Source organism: Microtus pennsylvanicus, chromosome 11 (assembly GCF_037038515.1).
Source record: "Microtus pennsylvanicus isolate mMicPen1 chromosome 11, mMicPen1.hap1, whole genome shotgun sequence".
In the NCBI taxonomy this organism is placed as follows: domain Eukaryota; kingdom Metazoa; phylum Chordata; class Mammalia; order Rodentia; family Cricetidae; genus Microtus; species Microtus pennsylvanicus.
In genome coordinates this window covers 77,648,253-77,669,605 of record NC_134589.1, presented here as the reverse complement: position 1 = coordinate 77,669,605, position 21,353 = coordinate 77,648,253, and the positions used below count along the sequence as shown (strand labels likewise).

Genomic DNA, 21,353 nt, shown 5'->3' with positions numbered 1-21,353 from the left:
TAATGATTTACCTCAGTGAACTGTTTAGTGCCCAGAGTAAGGATTATAGTACGAACCACAAGCAAAGGGGGCTAAGGAAGGCTTTTCGAGTTAGGAAGTTTTCATTTAATAATACTTTCTTTGAAGATGTTTCTAAAAATTCTCTTCCCTAATTAGTTGGGTGTTGCTGTTTGGTTTGACTCGGAGGAGAAATGTGTCAGTGTTTCAGGGAGTGATGGAGCTTTTTCTTAGAAGGGACCCTGAGGACATAGCCCGGCTGAAGCACTGTCTCCAGTCCTAACCAGGTGGTGGCCTTAGGCAGGTAATGCAAATGCTCACAGTGACATGTTGTAATTCCTAAAACAAGAGCAATTCTTGCTGTGTTCATGAGACTGATACAAAATGACCCTAGCGAGTGCTTAGTGTTAATATCAAACAAGTACATAGGAGCTACAATCCCTTTTAGAAAGCAAAGTTCCCATCTGCTGAGCTATTGACTGTCCCAGGCTCGGTTCTGATAGTCCCATAAAACTTAGCCTGCCTACCTTGGTCTGATCCGACCACACTGTTTATTGTTGCTTTGTCTATACAGATACATTGCAAAGTTTCGTTGGGCAGATGGCCAAACTGGGCTGTTAGGGACCTGCTTTTATTTGGTAATGGGAAAAGGAACAGAATTCAAAGCCGGTCTCTATGTGGTGACTACCTGTGCGTCTGTCTACAAAAGAGCTAGGGGAGTTGAGCTCAGGCTTCAGGAAAGAAAATAACAGGATATTTGTTGAATGAGCTAGCAATGAGCCTTGAATGCTTGCAATGCTTAGACATGTAAGGCTTAGTTTCTTATTAAACAGGGAAAGTCATTCTATCAGTCTCTCTGTCACTCTGTCTCTCCCTCCCTTTCTCCCTCTCTCCCTCTTTCCTTCTCTCTCCTCTTCTTCCTTTCTCTCTCCCTTTCCCCTCTTTTCTTCTTTCATCCCTTTCTTTCTCTCCCTCTTCCTCTCTCTCCCCTTTCTCCCCCTCTCTCCCTCCCTCCCTCCCTTTCTCCTCCTCATCCCTTCTCTCTTTCCTCAGATCACTCTGGGGCTGTCTTACTCCATGTTTGTTTGTTTGTTTGTTTGTTTTAGAGTGGAGTTGGATATTTATTTAATGATTATGGAAGGGAAGGAAAAAGGGGAGAAGGGAAAAGAGGCTCCCTCTCAGAGAGAGGGGACAAAGAGCCTCCATGTTTTTTAACAGCATCTGCAGAGGTTTTTCTGTTGCCCTGGTCCCTGGCAGAAGTGAAAGGGAATTACTTTGAAGCTACTGGAACTGGGTTATGGAAGGCTTAGGAGTGAAGTTCTCCACTAGGGGAAGCCTACAGGGAAACTGTGACATACAAAGAACCCCCAAGTGGAACACCATGCTCCCCACTCAGGAACACTGAGTTTTTGCCCATCTTTGCTGGCAGGGCCACAGTTATATGTCTAGAAAAAGTGATCTGAGCGATTTTTTTTTCCTTTCCCAGCGAGATCTAATTGCCAGGACTGTTGTGAGCACAGTGGTCAGCTATAGCTGAGATGTAGACAGGCTGTCAAAATGAGAGGAAGGAATAGCTGCCTGGGTGGAAAGCCTTTCCTTACAGGGAAAGCATCCATTTTCAATGACCTCAACCCACCCACCTAGCATTTTGTCACCACCTTTCTTCTTTGTTGCTCCAGCACAGTGGAACAAAGGCAAGCAGGAAGCTGGTCCCCTACAGAGGAATGGGAGTCCTGTTCTTCCTGCTCTGCCAGAATATCCCAGAGTAATGAGCCTCTTCTTGGCACTAATCCCAATGTTAATCAGAGGGCATACTCACCTGTGCAGAGAGCCAGAACGACCTATTGTTCTGCTCTCAAAATAACCTGGGGAAAACAAGGTAATAGCCAACCAGAATAGGTAAGAGAATGATTATCTATTAAATATATCTAATAGCTAAGGTATGATTGCACATAATCTGCACATAAAATGCACATATATGATTGTCTGTAATCTCAGCCCTGGCGAGGCTAAGGCAGGAGAATCAGGAGTTCAAGGCCACCTTGCCTACATAGTTCAAGGCTAACCTGAGCTACACGAGAACATGTTTCAAAGTTTAAAAAACAAGGAGAAAAACAAGAAAAGAATTTAGAAAAGGTATTTGATTGACCACTCACTGGCAGGCAGAACAAAAGGAAGATTCAGTGTTTCTGAAAGGGTGTTCTTAAGATATCCTGCCCCAAAATAGCTGCGGGTCCTCACAGCCCATGGCTCATGGTTGACAAAGCAAAGGTACACAGAAAAAAATAAAAAAATAAAAATTAATTAATTAATTTTAAAAGACCTGTGCACTTTGAATTAATTAATTAAACTTCAGGTTTCTCATAAGCACTTTTAGTACCTAAGTGTGGAAACGTTTACTCTTGTCAATGACAGCAAGATAACTGACTATGGGGCCCAGACAGGCAATCGTGTTGGGATGGAACAGGGTTCGTGGGCCCTCCAAGGATCAAGCCCAGAGGGTTCATCTCGCCGCAGAGCTGACTGCGCAGATAATAACATGCTTTCTTCCAAGTAGAAATACAGCCCAGTGTTGAGTGGACCAAATTACCTGAGTTCCTTAGGAAAACTAAAGTTATTACATCTTTGTTATTTCAAATTCGGTTATCTTTTTACAATTTCATGCATATGTATAAAATATATTATGTTACTTTGACTACATATAATTATATATACATATTACTTTAATTATATTCCCCCCATCATCCTTTCTTATTCCCTTCCTCCTCCTATTGACTGCCTTCTTCCCAACCACCCCCACTTCTAGTTTTATGCCTTTTTTGTTTTGGGAGGGGGGACATCCCGCTGCATTTAATTAGAATTGCATATGCAAACATGGGTGGGGCTTATTTATTTGAGAAAGGGTAACACACTGGAGGCTACAATCTTGGCTACCAAATTCCCATTTCTCCAACAATCTTTAGCTACCCATTGCACCTTCACAAGGGTGGCTAATGACATAATTGATGCAAATTCTTCAGATTTAGTTTGTTTGACCTAAGTTTCTGCTCTGCCTGGGAACATCTAATTTTCATATTTTGCTTTATAATATCTAAAACATCAGAAGTCTTTGCAAAAGAATAATTGTATTCTTCCAAAATCTCCCCTCAATGAAGGGTTGTCTTGGGACAGAAGGGGCTACGGCCTTGAGAAGACAGCAGGCTTGGGGAGTCCACTGCTTGTCATCCAGGCTCAGGTCTTCAGCCAACTATGAGTAGGCTGAGAAAGCCACGTACATTTCTCCATTCCTATTTCTGCTTTCACAAAGTTAGTAGATCCTGTAAGGCATACTATTGGGGAAAACAAACAAACAAACAGAGCTTACAGCCAAGTGATTCAGGATATAGTGCCTGCATGCTGTTGCTCTTGGGTCTAATAACACGTGGTAACATAATTAATGAGTCAGGCACAACCCTCGGCAAGCATCATGTCTAGTGCCGTGTTGGCTCAGTTGTTTTCTCCTGCCAGGCAGAAACCTCAATCACAGAGATTTACACAATAAGGAATTATGATGTCTTAAACTGCTACAGGTGACTTGCGGTGAGCGAGTACCTAGTACTCAGTCAGCTTCTAGATTTTTTCTTGGCTTTGTCATCTGAACCCTCAGACAGTTAGTTGTGCCCCATGATAAGGAAAGAGCTGCAGCAGGGCCTGTACTCAGAAGTACATCTACTATCCCACATAGGTATAAAGAAAGGTATTTCCGGTAGCCTTCATAGGTCAAAAGAAGTAACTTACTCCTAACCACCTCACATCTCGGCGCCCCCATTGGATCACATGCCCACCCTGACCTAATCCCTGGCAGCAGGAATTAGGATGATGAAAACCAATTATGCCTAAGGTAAGGTCCTATTCCACAGAACCCAGCCACATTTTCTAAGAAAAAATAAAACCCAAATCAAATAACTTCGAAGAAAGAGAAACGGACATTGCAGAGACTACCTCCATGTCCTCATCTCTGTCACTTAAAACTCCATTTCTTGGTCCGTTGCTTTCCACCTGTTAGTGGGAACATGCCAACCTTGGGACACCCTGCCATAGATGGCCCTGAAGTTTGTCTTACTCTGAAGCATACAAGTTCTGTGAAAAACCATGGCAGCAGAAGCCAGAAATGCGGCCTGTGTGTTAATGATTATCTGAACACATGGAGACTAAGGGGCCTGTCCTGTTGCCAGAGATCAAAGACACAGGATAAGATAGCAGACAAAGAACTCAAGAGTTGAGAAAGTGACAGTGTTTTCTGAGGGACACCCAGAAGTATGTGTCTGACTCTTCCCTCCAATTTCTCTCATCTGTGAAACTGGCACCTTTTCTATTCCTTTCTCTTTCTTGCAATTAAGCACAAAGGCCCGTAGAATTCTGCTCGCTATCTAATCCCATGCATCATCCAGTCTAGACTCGTTTCTACTGTGAGGAAATGGCTTTGGCGAACAGCGGAAGCCTTGTTAACAGAATTACAATCCTGTTAGAGCATTTTCTTTTAATATAGCAAGGGTGCTTATGGTCGAGAGGTGACCCATTAATCAGATTTATGGAATGACTTGGAGGGGAGATTAGCTTCGGAATTGTGTTAGCTTAGCTTCTCCCAGGGCTCTGTTTAATGAATCCAGAAACCATACCCAGCAAGAGGCTTGTATTTTTTCCAGCTAGCTTAGGGAAATTGTATTGGTATTCAGAAAACACGCGGCACAGGAGAAGGAATGAGGAATGTGAGCCGAGGGAATTGGAGTGGGATTCGTCCGCAGATTGAAATGAAACAAAGTCCACCCTGAGTTACAACAGTCAGTCACCAGGTTATTCACCTGTTGGGCCAAATGCATGCGTGCGTGCGTGAGTGCGCATGTAAGTGCGTGTGTATTGTGCGTGCGTGCATGCGTGTGTGCATGTGTGTAGCATATGTCTGAGTATGCACATGCGTGCATATGTGTATGGAGGCCAGAGGTTGACAGCAGGTGTCTTCCTCTATTGTTCTTCAATATTTTTTTAGACAGGGACTCTCACTGGAACCCAGCATTTAACTGACTTGACAGGCTGTCCGTCCATCTCTGGGAATATGCTTATAGCTGCCCACCCCGTGCATGAGTTTCGAGCATGTACACCCACACTTGGCTTTCTACATTGATGTTGAGAATCTAAACGCGGGTACTACCACTTCTATGGCAGATATTTCCAAACTAAGCCACTTCTCCAGCTCCTGTTCAGCATATATTGATTGATGCATGGATACCATCATGGCAGCATGTCTTCAAAGGACTCTCCATCCAGGGTACATGAGATGATTACAAACAGTTATAACGCCCCATGTACTTTGGTGCCCTGTATACAAGGGGGCAGAAGACATGGTACTATAAAGAATGTAGGGATTCATGTACCTGCATGAAGTATCACGACCAATGGAAGCCTTTCTCAGAGAGGTGACCCTTCAGGGAACATGCTGAGAAATGCTCGGCCAGGCCGAGGGAGGACCATTCATTTCGGAGGCTGGTCATATGTCAACTGAAGGTTATGTGTTTTAGTTTTCAAAAGATCAGGAAGTACCAGGAAATGCCTAAAAACTGAGAAGAAAGGAGAGAATACTGAACTTGTTTTCCTTACTCTTGTGTGTGTGTGTACATGTTCAATACATAGGCATGTTAGAAACAACACGTGCTCATGCAGGTTTATATGTGTACACTTGCTTTTCATCGGTCAAGGTTGGGTGTATTCCTTGATTGTCCCGCCCCCTTATTTTTTGAGCCAGTGTCTCTCGTTCAATCTGGAGCTCACCAATCGGTTAGTCTGGCTGAGCAATGAGCTCCCATGATCGGCTCTGCTGATGACAGATTACCTGAACTGAGGTCCTCAGGCTTGCATGGGAAGTGTTTTACAGGCTGAGCTTTCATTGTATAAATGGACTATCCCCTCAGTTTGACTTTTTAGTGAGACATGAAGAATCTTCCTTCTGGGAATCAGGTGACTGCTTCAATGACAAGATAATTCCGTGTGTGGAAGGGGGAGGCCAGCCACTGGTGCTAGCAGCCTGATTAGGTCTTCGGCCTGGCTTTGATGGCTGTCTGTCCTGCCTGCATCCACAGCGGACAGCCTAGTTGACACTGATTGTTTTGCTAATTATCTAATGATGTAAATAGAGCCATTTCAGTAATCATGCCCAACTGGTCTCCCCTTTAAATGATGACCATAATTCTGCCTAAAGTCTATTCCATGAGGAAAATTCCATGGGCAGATGACATGCAAAAGGGTTTGGAAATAGCATTGCTATGGAGACCAACTGTAGAACACATGACCACAGGATGGATAGGAGAAGAAGAAAAACAGTCTTACAAAGACCTGACTGATGCATCCATCAAATTCTCCACATCAAATCTGCACTTGGTCAGAACTGCCCACCCTGACTATGTAGTTACTGTATACACGTCAGGTGGGTGAAGCTCCTCGAAGGTAATTCTGTGGTCCACATTTTGCCATTATTCTCCTGAGTGGTTATTCTTTAGAAAAACTAAAAGGAGAAACTGGGGTTGACAGAACAGAATTCAGGCTTATTTCAGAGCTATCCTAACATCAAGATACCATCATAAACCTCCCTTCAACCATAAACAGCTCCCTGGGGTTGCTTCTGTACTAAGTAAGCTAGCACAAATTAGCATGTACTGCTAAATGCTTGGTATTGTGTCTGGCATTCAGCAGTACTTCCATAATATTAGCTAAAATACTGCTGAGGAGACCTCTAGAACCTTCCCAGTCAGGGATCACCATGAACTTGACCTAAGAAAAGTGCAAAAGAAAGGCAAATGACTGGAGATGGAAAACACATGAGAGAAAAGGGAAAAAACAGTCTGTGGAACTTGCTTCAAGCTACAACATACAGAAAAACATGCATCAGGAGAGAATCTGAACAATGCAGGCAGTGGAGAGGCATTCAGGGTCATCTGAAGTGTGACTACGAAAATTCCCACAGCCTAGAGGTCACATGGTGTTCAGGGCCAGGTATTTATTTCGCGTTTGGCAAACCCGGTGCCCATCTTACAAGTGTCTCCCATCTGCACACTTGTCCTTTTGCCTTGCCATGTGTTCACAGAAGACTATAAACATAAACCACTTGGGCCAATTTAGCTTGTCATTTCAGAAGAGACCACATTGGGTCCTAAAGGACAGAGAAATCGTAAAACAAGAGTTCAGGGGTCCCTGAAGCTCTGCACTCTTCTCATCAGAAATGGTTTGTGTATCAGCAAGGAAGGATTCATAGCCTCTGCCTTGTCGTTACTGAGCTCAGGACTCTAAAAGGTGACACTCGTGTTCTCATTTAGCCTTAGGCTTCTGTCCCTTTCAGCTTCATCTACCATGTGCCTCATTCCCAAACAAAGCATCCATTCCCTGTTAAGCTATGGTGGTCCTCACTGCAACTCGCAAGTCCTGTTAGACATGCCTATGTGATTTTACCTGAATTAGGTAACCCCTCCGAGGCCCTATTTTTCTCATCTAAAAAGAGAGGGAAAATGGTAATAATAAAAGTTGTCTCCTAATTAGGCAGATAAATGGTCACATATGTCTGGTGCTACGATCTTTATGGGCACTCCATACATGGCAGCTAATACTATGAGATCAGAATTTTTTCCCCAAGGGTCAAAGCATACTTCTTTACTTTATTATTCTTTCTGTGGCTTGTTATACTCTATTCTTTTGCAGTTCTGTTCTTCTACCTTGATGTTTCCCTTCTTCTGTGTCGTTATTTTTTCTATGACAGTGTATATATACCCCTGCAAAATCTTTCAAGAAATATAAAAATCACAATATGGTTGAATTCTATTTTTTAAGAGAATGATTACAATAAATACAAGTAAAAATGCTTCCCATTCCCTTACATGATTAAACACTGTGCATATTACAGGTAAAAACAAATTATTCCTACAAACCCACATATAGCTAAACATTTCTTTTTTACTGCTTTTATTGAGCTATATATTTTTCCACTCCCCTCACTTCCTCCCCCCTCCCTTTCTATCCTCCCATGATCCCCATGCTCCCAATTTACTCAGGAGATCTCATCTTTTTTTACTTACCATGTAGTTTAGATCCATGTATGTCTTTCTTAGGGTCCTCATTGTCTAGTTTCTCTGGGATTGTGAATTGTGGGCTGGTTTTTCTTTGCTTTATGTCTGAAAGCCACTTATGAGTGAGTACATATGATATTTGTCTTTCTGGGTCACTCAATATGATGTTTTCTAGATCCATCCATTTGCCTGTAAATTTCAAGATGTCATTATTTTTTCCACTGTGTAGTACTCCATTGTGCAAATGCACCACATCTTCTTTATCTATTCTTCGGTCAAGGGACATTTAGGTTGCTTCCAGGTTCTGGCTGTGACAAATAATGCTGCTATGAACATAGTTGAGCACATGTCTTGTGGTATGATTGAGCATCTTTTAGGTATATACCCAAAAGTGGAATTGCTGGGTCTTGAGTTAGGTTGTTTCCTAATTTTCTGAGAAATCGCCATACTGATTTCTAAAGTGGCTGTACCAGTTTGCACTCCCACAAGCAATGCAGGAGTGTTCCCTTTACCCCACAGCATCTCCAGCATAAGCGGTCATCAGTGTTTTTGATCTTGGCCATTCTTACAGGTGTAAGATGGAATCTCAGAGTTGTTTTGATTGCATTTATCTGATGGCTAAGAATGTTGAGTATTTCAGCCATTTTTGATTCATTTGTTGAGAGTTCTCTGTTTAGGTCCATACCACATATTTTTTATTGGACTATTTGTTCTTTTGGTGACCAATTTCTTGAGTTCTTTGTATATTTTGTCTTATGTGGGGTTAGTAAAGATTTTTTTTCCTGTTCTATAGGCTACTGTTTTGTCTTGTTGACCATGTCTTTTGCTTTACAGAAGCTTCTCAGTTTCAGGAGGTCCCATTTACTAATTATTTCTCTCAGTGTCCGTGCTACTGGGGTTATATTTAGGCGGTGGTCTCATGTGCCAAAGCATTCAAGGCTATTTCCCACTTTCTCTTCTATGAGATTCAGTGTGGTCGGTTTTATGTTAATGTCTTTTATCTATTTGGACATGAGTTTTGTGCATCGTGATAGATATGGATATACTGTGTGCTTTCTGACACCCCCAGGCTGGTTATTCATAACCCAGTGACCATGGCCTTGCAGGAAGAAAGGCTCCAGTGACTCCCTGTTCTGTGAGGCGTGTTGTGCCTGTGGGCATCACCTCTTAATGCTAGTCTAAGTTATTCTTTCTGAATGTGGCAGCTACATAGTCAGTGAGGTTAGAGATGGGTACCATCACCAAGTCTGGAGTTTTAAAACATAGTGTACACATAGGACCCTGGTATGATCACGATTCCAGAGCCTGTGGATGAGAACAGGGTGATGCTAACACAAATGCTCCACTGTTGGTGATTCTCAGCCCTCACCTGTTGATTTAGAATTTGGGTCCTTTTATGCCAATCCCCAGTGGCCCTGGTTGGATGTAGGCATCTCTAGTGTGGTGAATGTCACTTATGTCCCTCACTGTCCCTGGACCTAAAATTGTCAGATATGGATGTTAGGAACCAAACCTGGGTTCCCTGTGAAAACAGTATGAAGTCAATCATTGAGCCATGTCTCCAAACCCCAAACACATTCTTTTTTTATTTTAAATTTTGTACTCATTTTACATACCAATCACAGTTCCCCCTCCCTTCCCTCTGCCCTCTCCCCACCTCTCCTGCCCCCAATCTATCCACTTCTCAGAAAGGGTAAGGCCTTACCCTTTGGGGAGTCAACAAAGCCTGGCACTTGAAGCTGAAAAAGGACCAAGCCCTTCCTGCCTGCATCAAGGCTGAGCAAGGCATCCCTCCATAGGGAATGGGCTCCAAAAAGTCAGCTTATGCACTAGGGATAGTTCCTGGTCTCACTGCCAGGGCCACCTCAAACAGACAAGCTACACAACTGTCACTCATAGGCAGAAGGCCTAGTTCAGTCTCTTGTAAGCACCCCAGGTGTCGGTCTGGAGTTCATGGGTTCTCAAGAGTTCAGGTCAGCTGTCTCTGTGGGTTTCCCTGTCATGATCTTGACCCCCCCACACACACACACACTTATATAATTCTTCCTCTCTCTCTCTCTTCGGTTGGACTCCCATAGCTCTGCCTGGTGCTTGGCTGTGGATCTCTGCATCTGCTTACAACAGTTACTGGATTAAGACTCTATGATGACAGTTAGGGTAGTCACCAATCTGATTACAGGGGAAAGCCAGTTCAGAAACCCTCTCCATTATTGCTAGGAGTCTTAGTTTGGGTCATCCTTGTGGATTCCTGGGAATTTCCCTAGTACCAGATTTCTCCCTAAACCCATAATGGCCCCTCTATCAAGATATCTCTCATTGTTCTCCCACTCCATCCCTCTTCCATCTCAACCATGCCATTCCCTCATGTTCTCAGCCCCCAACCCTCCTTCTACTGCCTTTCCACCCTCAGTTTACCCAGGAGATCTCATCTATTTCCCTTTCCCAGGGAGACCCATGTGTCCATCTTAGGGTCTTCCTTTTTACCTAGCTCCTCTGGAGCTGTGGATTGTAGTCTAGTTACCCCTTGTTTTACATCTAGTATCCACTCATGAGTGCTTGTAATTTTGGGTCTGGGTTACCTCACTCAGGTTGATTTTTTTCTATTTCCATCCATTTACCTGAATATTTCAAGATGTCATTTTTTATAGCTGAATAATACTCCATTGTGTAAATGTACCACATTTTATTTATCCATTCTTCAGGTGAGGGGCATCTAGGTTTGTTTCCAGGTTCTGGCTCTTACAAATAACGCTGCTATGAACATTGTTGAGCAAGTGTTTTTGTGATGCAATTGAGCATCCTTTGAGTATATGCCCAAGAATGGTAATGCTGGGTCTTGAGGTAGATTGATTCCCAATTCTCTGAGAAATTGCCATACTGATTTCCAATGTGGCTGTACAAGTTTGCACTCCCACCAGCAGTAGATGAATGCTCCTTTACTCCATATCATCTCCAGCATAGACTGTACTCACTGTTTTTGAACTCAGCTATTCTGACCTATGTAAGATGGTATCTCAGAGTCTCTTTGATTTGCATTTCCCTGATAACTAAGGAAGTTGAGCAACTCCTTAAATGTCTTTTGGCCATTTGAGATTCTTCTGTTGAGAATTCTCTGTTTAGGTCTCTACCCCTTTTTTAAATTGGGTTATTTAATATCTAGTTTTCTGAGTTCTTTATATATTTTGGAGATTAGTCCTCTGTCAGATGAGGAGTTTGTTAAGATCTTTTTCCTATTCTGTAGGCTGGTTTTTTTTTATTTACTGTGTCCTTTGTCTTACAGAAGATTTGTTGTTTCAGGAGGTCCCATTTATTGATTGTTGTTCTCAGTGTCTATGCTGCTGGTGTTATATTTAGGAAGTGGCTTCCTGTACAATGCATTCAAGGCTACTTCCCATTTTCTCTTCTATCAGGTTCAGTGTAAATGAATTTATGCTGAGGTCTTTGATCTACTTGGACTTGAGTTTTGTTCAGGGTGATAGATATGGATCTATTTACAATCTTTTACAAGTTGACATCCATTTGTGGAAGATGCTTTCTTTTTTTTCCCACTATACCATTTTGGCTTCTTTGTCAAAAAGCAGGTGTTCACAGGTGTGTGGATGATGTCAGAGTCTTGAGTTTGGTTCCATTGCCCTTGTGTCTGTTTTTGTGCAACTACCAAACTGTCCCAAACACATTTTTAATTCATGGACTCACCTGATTATTCTCAGTGGTTCCTACCCACCTGGGGCATTCTGGACTTGGTATTTAAGTTTGCTGAAGAATATCACAGGTCAATTTATCATCTGTTAACAACAAGTCCCATAAGATAGCTTATCCTCCTGACAAGTCTTGTCTTCTCCAGCCCCCACACTTTATGTAGAACCTAGTTACAGGAGAAATGGAGTCTTAAACATTCTCCTCTCATCTCTCCTCCTCTCCCACTTCCACACGCCATACACTTGATTAAAAACCTCTCCTGCTGTTTATTTACTTAAAAAAAAATTTTCAAAAGGCCATCCTCTCCCAGAAAGCTGTTTAGCACCTCACCACTTAATTTCTCCTCAAGGTAGAATGTGCCAGATGTAGTCTCTGTCCTAAGCCATGAATCTTATTTTTAAGCAGTGGTGAACGTTGCAGGAAACTAAAATAGCCGTGATCTCCCAGGTGCCAACTATCGGAGCAAAGGGACAGGCAAGAGTCTATGCACGCATCCCCCTGGAGCAGCTGCTCCAAGGGGGCCATATTAATGAGGGAATGACTCTAACTGGTGGCTCCTGGCCAGCAGCTGGTCACACCTGAGTGTCACTCAATGTAGAAGCATGCCACTTTTATGCTTCAGCTAAATTCTCCTACTTCTCACCTCCCTTGCCTGAACACCCTTGGGCTAGGCATCGTTGGCTGCTCCTCAGACATGCTGCTGACAGATGAAGTGACGAAGTGTACCCCAGAGCACGAAACAGCCAGAGCAAAGTAGCCAAGTGTGAAATGGAAGTGTCCCTAAAGGTTCAGTAAAATGTGTCTGTCATCTTATAATATAGCTGGGTTAGGTTACTTTAACATAGCATTATAAAATAAAATACTGCTACAAATAAAATTTCTCAACTGCTGTACCCAGAAAGGAATGTCCCATGTACCCACGCTAAACTACATCCCCCAAAGTACTTTTTTAAAGAACACTAATAGCACCAGTACTCCAGTCACCACCACCACTCCCCCACCAGGGACTCCTGGAGGTAGCATGGGCCTGTTGGAGAAGTACAATGTTTTTGGGAACTTGATCCAGAAACCTCCAATGCCTGAGCATCAATTTGCTGAGATTCCTCTTTTCTAGACTTGGGAAAGGTTGGGGTGGGGGTTGGGGTTTTTGTTTATAGGTCATTGTTGCCTAACCCCAAGCCCATAAACAGCATGAAGGAGAAAGATGGGGTTGGAAGAGTAGTGGGAAGGCTGCTTTATGGAGGTAAAGAGGCAAACCCCCAGGAAGAACCACGAATGTCCCTTTCCTATCTGGCTTCATTGGGATCCCAGGAGTACCATAAAGAGGCAGAGCATAAGTTTGATGATGCCTGTGTCATAATGAAGATTGACAAAGTACCATTCCAGTCCATACATATATTCCTAAATTTACACCCAAAATTAACCTCCCAGGCCTTCCATCTTTTGTCATCCTGCCCTATATCCCATATTTAGCAGTGGAGACCTTTATTGGAAAGAGCAGATTTTTTTAAATTTATTTATTTATTAAAGATTTCTGTCTCTTCCCGCCACCACCTCCCATTTCCCTCCCCCTTCCCCAATCAAGTCCCCCTCCCTCGTCAGCCCAAAGAGCAATCAGGGTTCCCTGCCCTGTGGGAAGTCCAAGGACCACCCACCTCCATCCAGGTCTAGTAAGGTGAGCATCCAAACTGCCTAGGCTCCCACAAAGCCAGTACGTGCAGTGGGATCAAAAACCCATTGCCATTGATCTTGAGTTCTCAGTAGAATATTAACCTTCATCAGGCGATGAAAGGAGGAAAGAGCAGATTTCTTTCCACTGGTGGAGACGCCTTGACATGGCTTTGCTCTGAATGCAGCAACCCCAACTGGCCTATTTGTCACAACCTTCAGGATGAAGGAGCTCTGAAAATGATGACAATCCAGGTGATGCTCAGATTCAAGGGTGTTATCCCCAAACCTGATCTCCCACACCAGGTGGAATAAATGTTGAGGATGTGGCAATCAGCTGATACCCTACAGTCCCAAAGACCAGGAGGAAGGAACGGGAGATGCAAACAAACAGGGGGACAATCCTTGGTTCCTTCAGGCAAGTTTGTTATAATATTTAAGAATCATTTGTTTGATTTCTCTATAAATGAAAAAAATAGAAGTATAAAATAAACCTCTCCTTCATTCTGTGAAAGTCTACTTAATCCATCCTTTAGTCTTTAAAGAGCCTTGTACCTGAGCACTTGACAGGCAATCCCAGGGCTGAGTTGCCCTAGCTATCTTGAAGATGACTATCTACCCTAAATAGACAAATGAACACATTTTAAAATACATCTGTGAAATGGTATAATAAACTAAAGATGGTAGGATTGTCCCTACCATCTTCATTTCTAAGAAGAGATATGGGGTACAGAGGGTGCTTAGATGTTGATAATCAAAAGTTTTGTGGAAATCTGATACCCACTTTATCACAGAAGAAGGAGATATTAATAAACCGCTACAGAGAGACTGGCACATTCAGTAGCCATGTGGACATTATTGCCATGGCATAGATAAGGGTCACTGTACCAGGTTTTTAGGGTCATGGAGCATTTCCACAGACCCTGTGGAAGCTTCGAGATGCAAGGCCACTCACCAATCCTGATGTCCCTGATGACCTTATTTACTGATGAAGCCTTCTTCCAGCCTCGCAAACAAAAGGATCTTCATTTCAAGCTGGGAGAGTCTTCTATAGGAACCATGTATGACAAAGATGATAGACTTTTCGGAGGGCTTTGCTAAAATTCTCCAGAGGACCCCAAGAAGAGCAGGCATCACTCCCTTTGTCCTCTTCAAGCACTTTCATTCACATCTCTTAGATGTGGTCTTGCCATGCCCAGGAAGCTCCAGATTCCATGAGAAACAGCAACATGCTCAGAAGGGCTCAACATCTGTGTGGATACAGCACAGATGTAAGCTGTCTCCCCAGGTCTAGGTACACTTAAAAAAGCCAGCTTCAAACCGGCAGGGCTCTGATAAAAAGACCATATGTTTCAAATCCCATGTTGAAAGAAGACGATTAGAAATACAGTTATAGAAGAGCCTGTGCCTTTAGGATAGGTCTTGAAACTGTATGATCCAAGGAATAACTGAGGGCATCTGGGGCATTAGAAGTGGCTCAGCATGGCCCAAAGACTTTATAGGATCCTGGGGTGGGGAGACACTTTCAAAGAGTTTTTAAAGGTAGAAAACATGAGCATCTGGATTACTTAGAAGAGAAGAATTTGTTAAATACTTGACTGGGTGGAATGAAGACTTTCTGGTATCAGAGCTCTGTGTAAATGGGATGTCCTATTGGGAAGGAGGGAATGGGACAGTTGAGTCTCTAGTAACAGCTGGGAGGAACTAGCTGTGGAAGCTGTAAGCTTTGACATCAATCTGTGTATAAGCTTGGGTTTCAGCTTGGGTTTTATAAGACTTGAAAAAAATTTCTAATCTTTAATTTATTTGTGAAATTCATATAATGTCTACACCAATAAATCATCATGTAAGTGAATAAAATATTGACATTAGTACTCAGTGCAATGTAAACATGAAATTGGCAAGTTTTGTTGCTACTGCTGTTATCTAAGTTTGATAATTATAAGGGGGAAAGTTTATCATTTCCTCCAAGTTCCTCAGTCCTCAGCTTTTCCATTTATTGTGGGTCCCAGGCCATCAAAGACCCTGGTATTGTCTTACTAATGTTATCAATGTGTCTAGGGTTTTTTCCACTTTATCATTGTTGTCCTATGCATTCTTAATGACCAATATCCTCAGTTTTACTGCCTCTCTTCTCCCTATAATCGAGAACAGCTTTCTCTCTATCTCTGGTCTTTGTACCTTTGCTTTCTTCTGTGATAACTAGCCATGTAATATAATGGCCCAGTTAACTTCACCTTAAAGTATTCTTCCGGCCAGGAAGGAAGGGCTCAGCACAACACCTGGTCAACAGTTGGTTATTGTTTAAAATTCTAAGTAGTCACAGGGACAGACCTTTTACTAATAGGATTTTATAAACCGTGACCAAAAGTAACTTAGGGGAGGGAGAAATGTATTTGACCTATAATTCCAGGATACAGGCATTATTGCAAAGGATGTCAAGGCAAGAACTTAAAGTATCACATCCACAATCAAAAGGAGAGAGAAAAATGTGTAGATTCTGGCTTACTCACTCTTTAATCGGTACTCAATAAGCCCCCTCTATTCTACTCATATACCACTCAAGACCCCTATCCAGTGAAGCTGGCTCACTGTGGGCTCACAGTGGGCTGGCTCAACCAATAATCAAGACAATCTCCTATAGACATACACACAAGCCAACCTAATCTATCTATTTCACCAGTGGAGACTCTTCCCTGGTCATTTTAGATTGTGGCAAGTTGACATCTTTAATAAACCAACACTCCGAGGAATCTTAAAGCTCACTGAGACCCCTGTCTTCTTTGCACCCACCTTAGAAAAGAGCAGAGCTACATACCAAAGCGCTGGCAGGATGTGCGTGTGGGAGACTTTGTTCAGATGCGGTGTAATGAGATCGTCCCGGCAGACATCCTTCTCCTCTTCTCCTCGGACCCCAGTGGGGTCTGTCACCTGGAAACTGCCAACTTGGATGGAGAGACCAACCTCAAACAGAGGCGTGTTGTGAAGGGCTTCTCACAGCAGGTAAGGTGCTTTCTACACGATCTTACATAGTGAGGTCAGAGGCAAGAAGCCAGCTCATCTCCTAGAAAGCTGAACTTAGCACTACAAGGAAGAGAGATGAAGGTAGCAGTGTAACAGGAGAACCCAGCTACTTGTTGGGGTTCTTGTTTGGTTTGGTTTTTATAGCCGGTTAGTCCCCAAAGAAAATCACACAGAGGTCTGCATCTGTGTGGCCCATTAGCTCAAGCTTCTTATTAGCTCTTATAACTTATATTAACCCACTATTCTTATCTATGTTAGCCACATGGCTCAGTATCTTTTTCAGCGGGGCAGGTCACATCCTGCTTCTTTGGTGTCTGGACAGGACTGCAGAGGTAGCTTCCTTCTTTCCAGAATACTCCTGTTCTCATTGTCCCACCTCTTTTTTCTGTCACATTGTCTCACCTATACTTTCTGCCTGGATACTGGCCAATCAACGTTTACTTAAAACATAATTGACAGAATACAATTGTCCCACACCATTTTCCCCACATTGGGCACCAGATGAAGGCGTAAGTTACAAAACAATCCCACACCATAGCAGGTGCCTCTTTAGAAGCTGATTCCTCCCAGCAGCCCTCTAAGTAGCTATCATGCTCATGAGGACACTGAGGCCAAAAAGTTCTGTAACTTGATGAAGGCCTGAGTTCATAAGTGATGACTAAGCTCATCCACTTGGACAACTGACCTTGTATTCAAAACTAAGTCCTACAGCTGTTCAGCTATGAAGGCAGCCAACTCTCTCCTCTGTGCTCAGCCTGCTCATTCTGTCCAGCTCAAATCTGAGCATGAATCCTCAATATTCTTTTGGTTCCTTCTCAACCACAGCAAGATAATAGTAGTTATTTTCTTCATGTGCTAGAGTGTGTGTGTGTGTGTGTGTGTGTGTGTGTGTGTGTGTGTACAGACATCTGTGTATAACATCAGGTCTGTCCTCAAAAACCATCCACCTGTTTATTGAAACAGGGTCTCTCATGGGTCTAGAGCTGAGTAGGCTATGCAAGCTGGCCAGCAAGCTCCAGGAAACCACGTGACTCTACCTCTCCCCTGCTCGGATTGCAAGCACATATCATGCTCAGCTTCTTTTTTTTAAGTGAGTTCTGAGGCTCGAACTCAAGTCCTCATGCTTACACAGAAAGTGCTTAACCAACTAAGCTATCTCCCAGTCCCCAGTTTTCCCTTTTGTGTACCCACTTTATTGACACTGCTAATCTCCTAGGTCAAAGAGCCCTCACTGACACTTTTGTTATTTCTTTGCACTTAACATCAGCGGTACTGGAGGGTAGAAGAAAGGCAGATAGTTTGGGGGTGACCAAATTCGACTCTAGGTTTTGACAGAACTGGACGTAGCTGTTAAGTTCTGTCATATATAAGCTGTTTTACACAAGTTATCACCCTCTCACATCTTAGTTCCTTTACCAGGAAAAAATAGGCAAAAATAATACCTTTTCTCTAGAGTAGCTCTAAATACTAAATGGTATAGACCTGGGTTACTTGGCATGACCATCACACTGAAAGAGACTGCTAAATAGTTACTACTATTATCGATGATTTTAATAAACAGTTTGTGGGCTAATTGGGTATGATATTCCGGTTTTCTATTAAAATTCTCCTTATGGGATTTGATCTCCAAACTGGCACCTTTCTCTAATGATGGAAAATGAGAATTATGTCACTTTTTATTTTGCCAGCTTTTGGCTAAGAAGAAATTAAATAAGTCAGGGGATTAGGCACGAAGAAAGCAAATGTCCCATTCCTCTGAGGGTCTCACAAGCTGCAGTTCTATGATACAGACCATTTCTCAAGATGAATCAGAGTGTTCTGCCTCAGCTTGCTTCCTCCACAGGACCTGATGAGCAGTTCTCAAAAATGCTCCCTATGTCATTGACAGTCGCCCTAAGTCTGGTCTCCTCTCCACTCGCGGCCAGGACTGGCAACAGTTGTCCCTTAGCTTTGCTGTGAGCATGAACTGGAAAAAGGAAAGCAAGAAGTAAAATAAGGGCTTGGTGAGCACTACACACACAACAGGTGGTCTCGGTGGTCATCAGAGCTGGACCCCACCTTCACCACGCTTGCTGCAGGGACCACAGCTCTTGGCCTTTTGCTCTCTGAACCCCATTGGTCTGGCTTGGCCTCTTGAGTTTCACTTTCCTTGGCTTCTCCCTCCCCCATTCACTGAATCACATTAGGGTTTAGGAAGAGGAAGACGGCAGTCTAGTGTACAGTCACAAAGTCCTTCAGGATAGGCAGGAACAATCTAGATCTGGATGTGAGGCCCTGTGACCTACCTCCTTGATCAGAAACCTTTCTAGCCAAAGCTTACGGTAAGAATTACACATCACACACACTCACACCGTGTGCACAGGTGAGTCTGACACCTTAGTCTGGACACAGGCAAGGGTGTCTTAGACTTGGTCTTTGATTAGATTCCTCCTTTTTTAAGTTATATCTGGAAATAATAAACTTCGGTTTGAGTAAACAGCTCTGCTTTAACTTTTCTGACTTCAGCATCTTCTTCTACTTTGAAATCTTGTTTCTTCCTCTCTTATTTCAAAGCTGTTGAACTTCAGCCGTTGACATCTCTTCTTCCTTTGGCCTCAGCTCCTGACCGTTTCTAGGATATCAAGCAGATACTTTGGGATTTCACTAACATGTAGCTGCATGAAATAGTCCTTCATACTCCAGCACCTCAAACCATTCCATTCAATAAACATTTCTAATTCCACCCTGAATTCTCATTGGATACTTGGCATTTCTTAAAAAGGTAAATTCATACGTGAAAGGAAGGCGATTTATTGACTTGGCTTCCAGAGCCCTTTGTCCTTGTCCTGATTTCCCTTTGCTCAAGAGCATTTGGGATCCACTAACAGCAATAATAAGCTTGAGTCCACAGTTAGAACTTCGCATGATTAACTCATCCTCACAACAGCCTAATGGATGGACACCATCATTGTCCTCATTTTACCAATAAGGAAACCAGGGCATAGATAAGCCACGTCTTTCACCCATAGCAGTAGAGCTGGAACCAGGATTCAGACCTTCATTTGTCCTTAAAGTCCATGGTAGCTCACCTTCCTGGCCCTTGGCTGTTACCTTGCATTTACGCAGGGCTGCAGACAGAAAAGCAGTTATTTATCATTTACAGATTCCTTCCAGACATAAGTAGCAGGTTGCTAGAAGAATAAAGCAGTGGGATTAAAGGATTAAATCCCAGCCCACTCTCTGGACAGGGGGAGCCTTAGCTGCTCTCTGCTCCATTTCTCCCTATCTTTAATGCATAAATTTTCTTGGATATGCACAGAATTTACTATTAGCTAATGCCGTCCCACAGAGTTTCCCCCAATGTACTGAACAAAGATATGGAGGAGAGTTGCGGGAAAGGAGAACACAGTAAAGATAAATGAGATCAGAAGATAACAGGCTACATGTTTTAAATACTTCCCTGTCAGATTTCTCTGATCCTTCAATAAGCCACAAGGAGGAGAAGGAGCGAGTCGTTTTTATTTATTTAAGAACGGAATCTTTTATTCCAAGAAACAGAGCCCAGAACTGCCATTAGAAGGGCAAGATCACGCTTAGAGATTTGCTGCAGACACATAGTGAGTACTCAGACTGTGACATCGCTGTCCTTCTCCATTGCCACAGTGGAACAATGACTTACGGGACCTGCGCATGCATAACTTGAAAACAGCCCCTCAAGATGTCTTGATATAAACTCACTGGCACCTTCCTGAAAATGGAACAAAGGAAAGGCACCATTCCAGTCTGGCAGTCGGGGGTAGGTGGGAGAGACACCTGCCAATTGCCATGAATCCATGTGCTTCTTCCTGCATGGCCACACTTCTGAATACATTATCCTTTGAGCCCATATATCCACTCTGTGCGGAGGGCTTCACTATCCCCATCAGAGAGCACAAGAAAGGCAGATCTCACTTTCGTCTCAGAAGATTTTGAATGCCTCCTTATATGATTTGTGTAAGAACTTGGTGTTTGGAATAATGAGTATTGGTGGCTTTTGTTAGTTTTCTCTTTAAACTTCCATAATTCATAAGACCCTTAGTCTCCCCAAAGGACTTTTACTTACCTCAGAAATTGTTATAAGTACCCACTTCACATAATATTTTCATTGCCCTGAAATGGTGAGAGACTGAAGGTGGCTTCTTTAGGTAAGGATTTCCGGAGACAAACTATGCCCAATATTGTCCAAAGATCTTGGCTCATGGTCAAGCCAAACTAACAAGCTAGTACCCCATAGACACCATCCTCATGAGGGTCCTATGTTAAGTCCCTAAGAGCATTTTTCAGAATCAATACATATTAGTGTTTCTATGGAACTTTGTGGAAGGGGACATTATTCTAGATTTGTACAGACATGATCCTGACAGGGCAAGGCGATCATTCTCCTGACTCAAGTAGTTTCTCCTTCTTCTTCCACAAGTGGAATTCCTAACATCTGGAGCCTCTAATAAGTGTCTGTTTTTCAGGACACTGTGGGGCCCGGAGTTGGTGTCCAAATCCTTTATCTCAGAACTAAAATTAGGCCAAAGCCATTATATTTTTAACTGGAATCTTCCTAGGGAGCCATTTTTGAATTCATAAAATCATTGACCTATTTTTGAAATAATAAGTCCCATATCACATTGCCAAGGAAGAGTTGGAAGCAAACAGTCCAATGTTATTATTATATTGAGTCCTATGCCCAGCAGCCAGAAGGACTTGACCAGGGAGAAAACTTGCTCACTTACTTGTGACATTCTAAATTGTGAAGCCTCTGAAAATGACTATCTGCGCCTCTTATTTTGATAAATATAAAAGTTACTAAAGCGGAAGGAGCAGAAATGAATTCTTCTAATCAATACTCTAGATAAAATATGTTCTTGG

At 42.9% G+C, this 21,353-nt stretch overlaps 1 protein-coding gene across 2 annotated transcripts in view; it reads left to right on the top strand.

Moving 5' to 3' along the window:
- Positions 1-21,353, top strand: part of Atp10b (ATPase phospholipid transporting 10B (putative)) — a 223,183-nt gene that overhangs the window by 129,081 nt on the left and 72,749 nt on the right. For both annotated transcript variants that reach the window (XM_075941300.1, XM_075941299.1), the window contains one exon: positions 16,250-16,454. In XM_075941300.1, the coding sequence (XP_075797415.1) occupies positions 16,250-16,454 (205 nt within the window). The remainder of the gene's footprint in view (positions 1-16,249; positions 16,455-21,353) is intronic.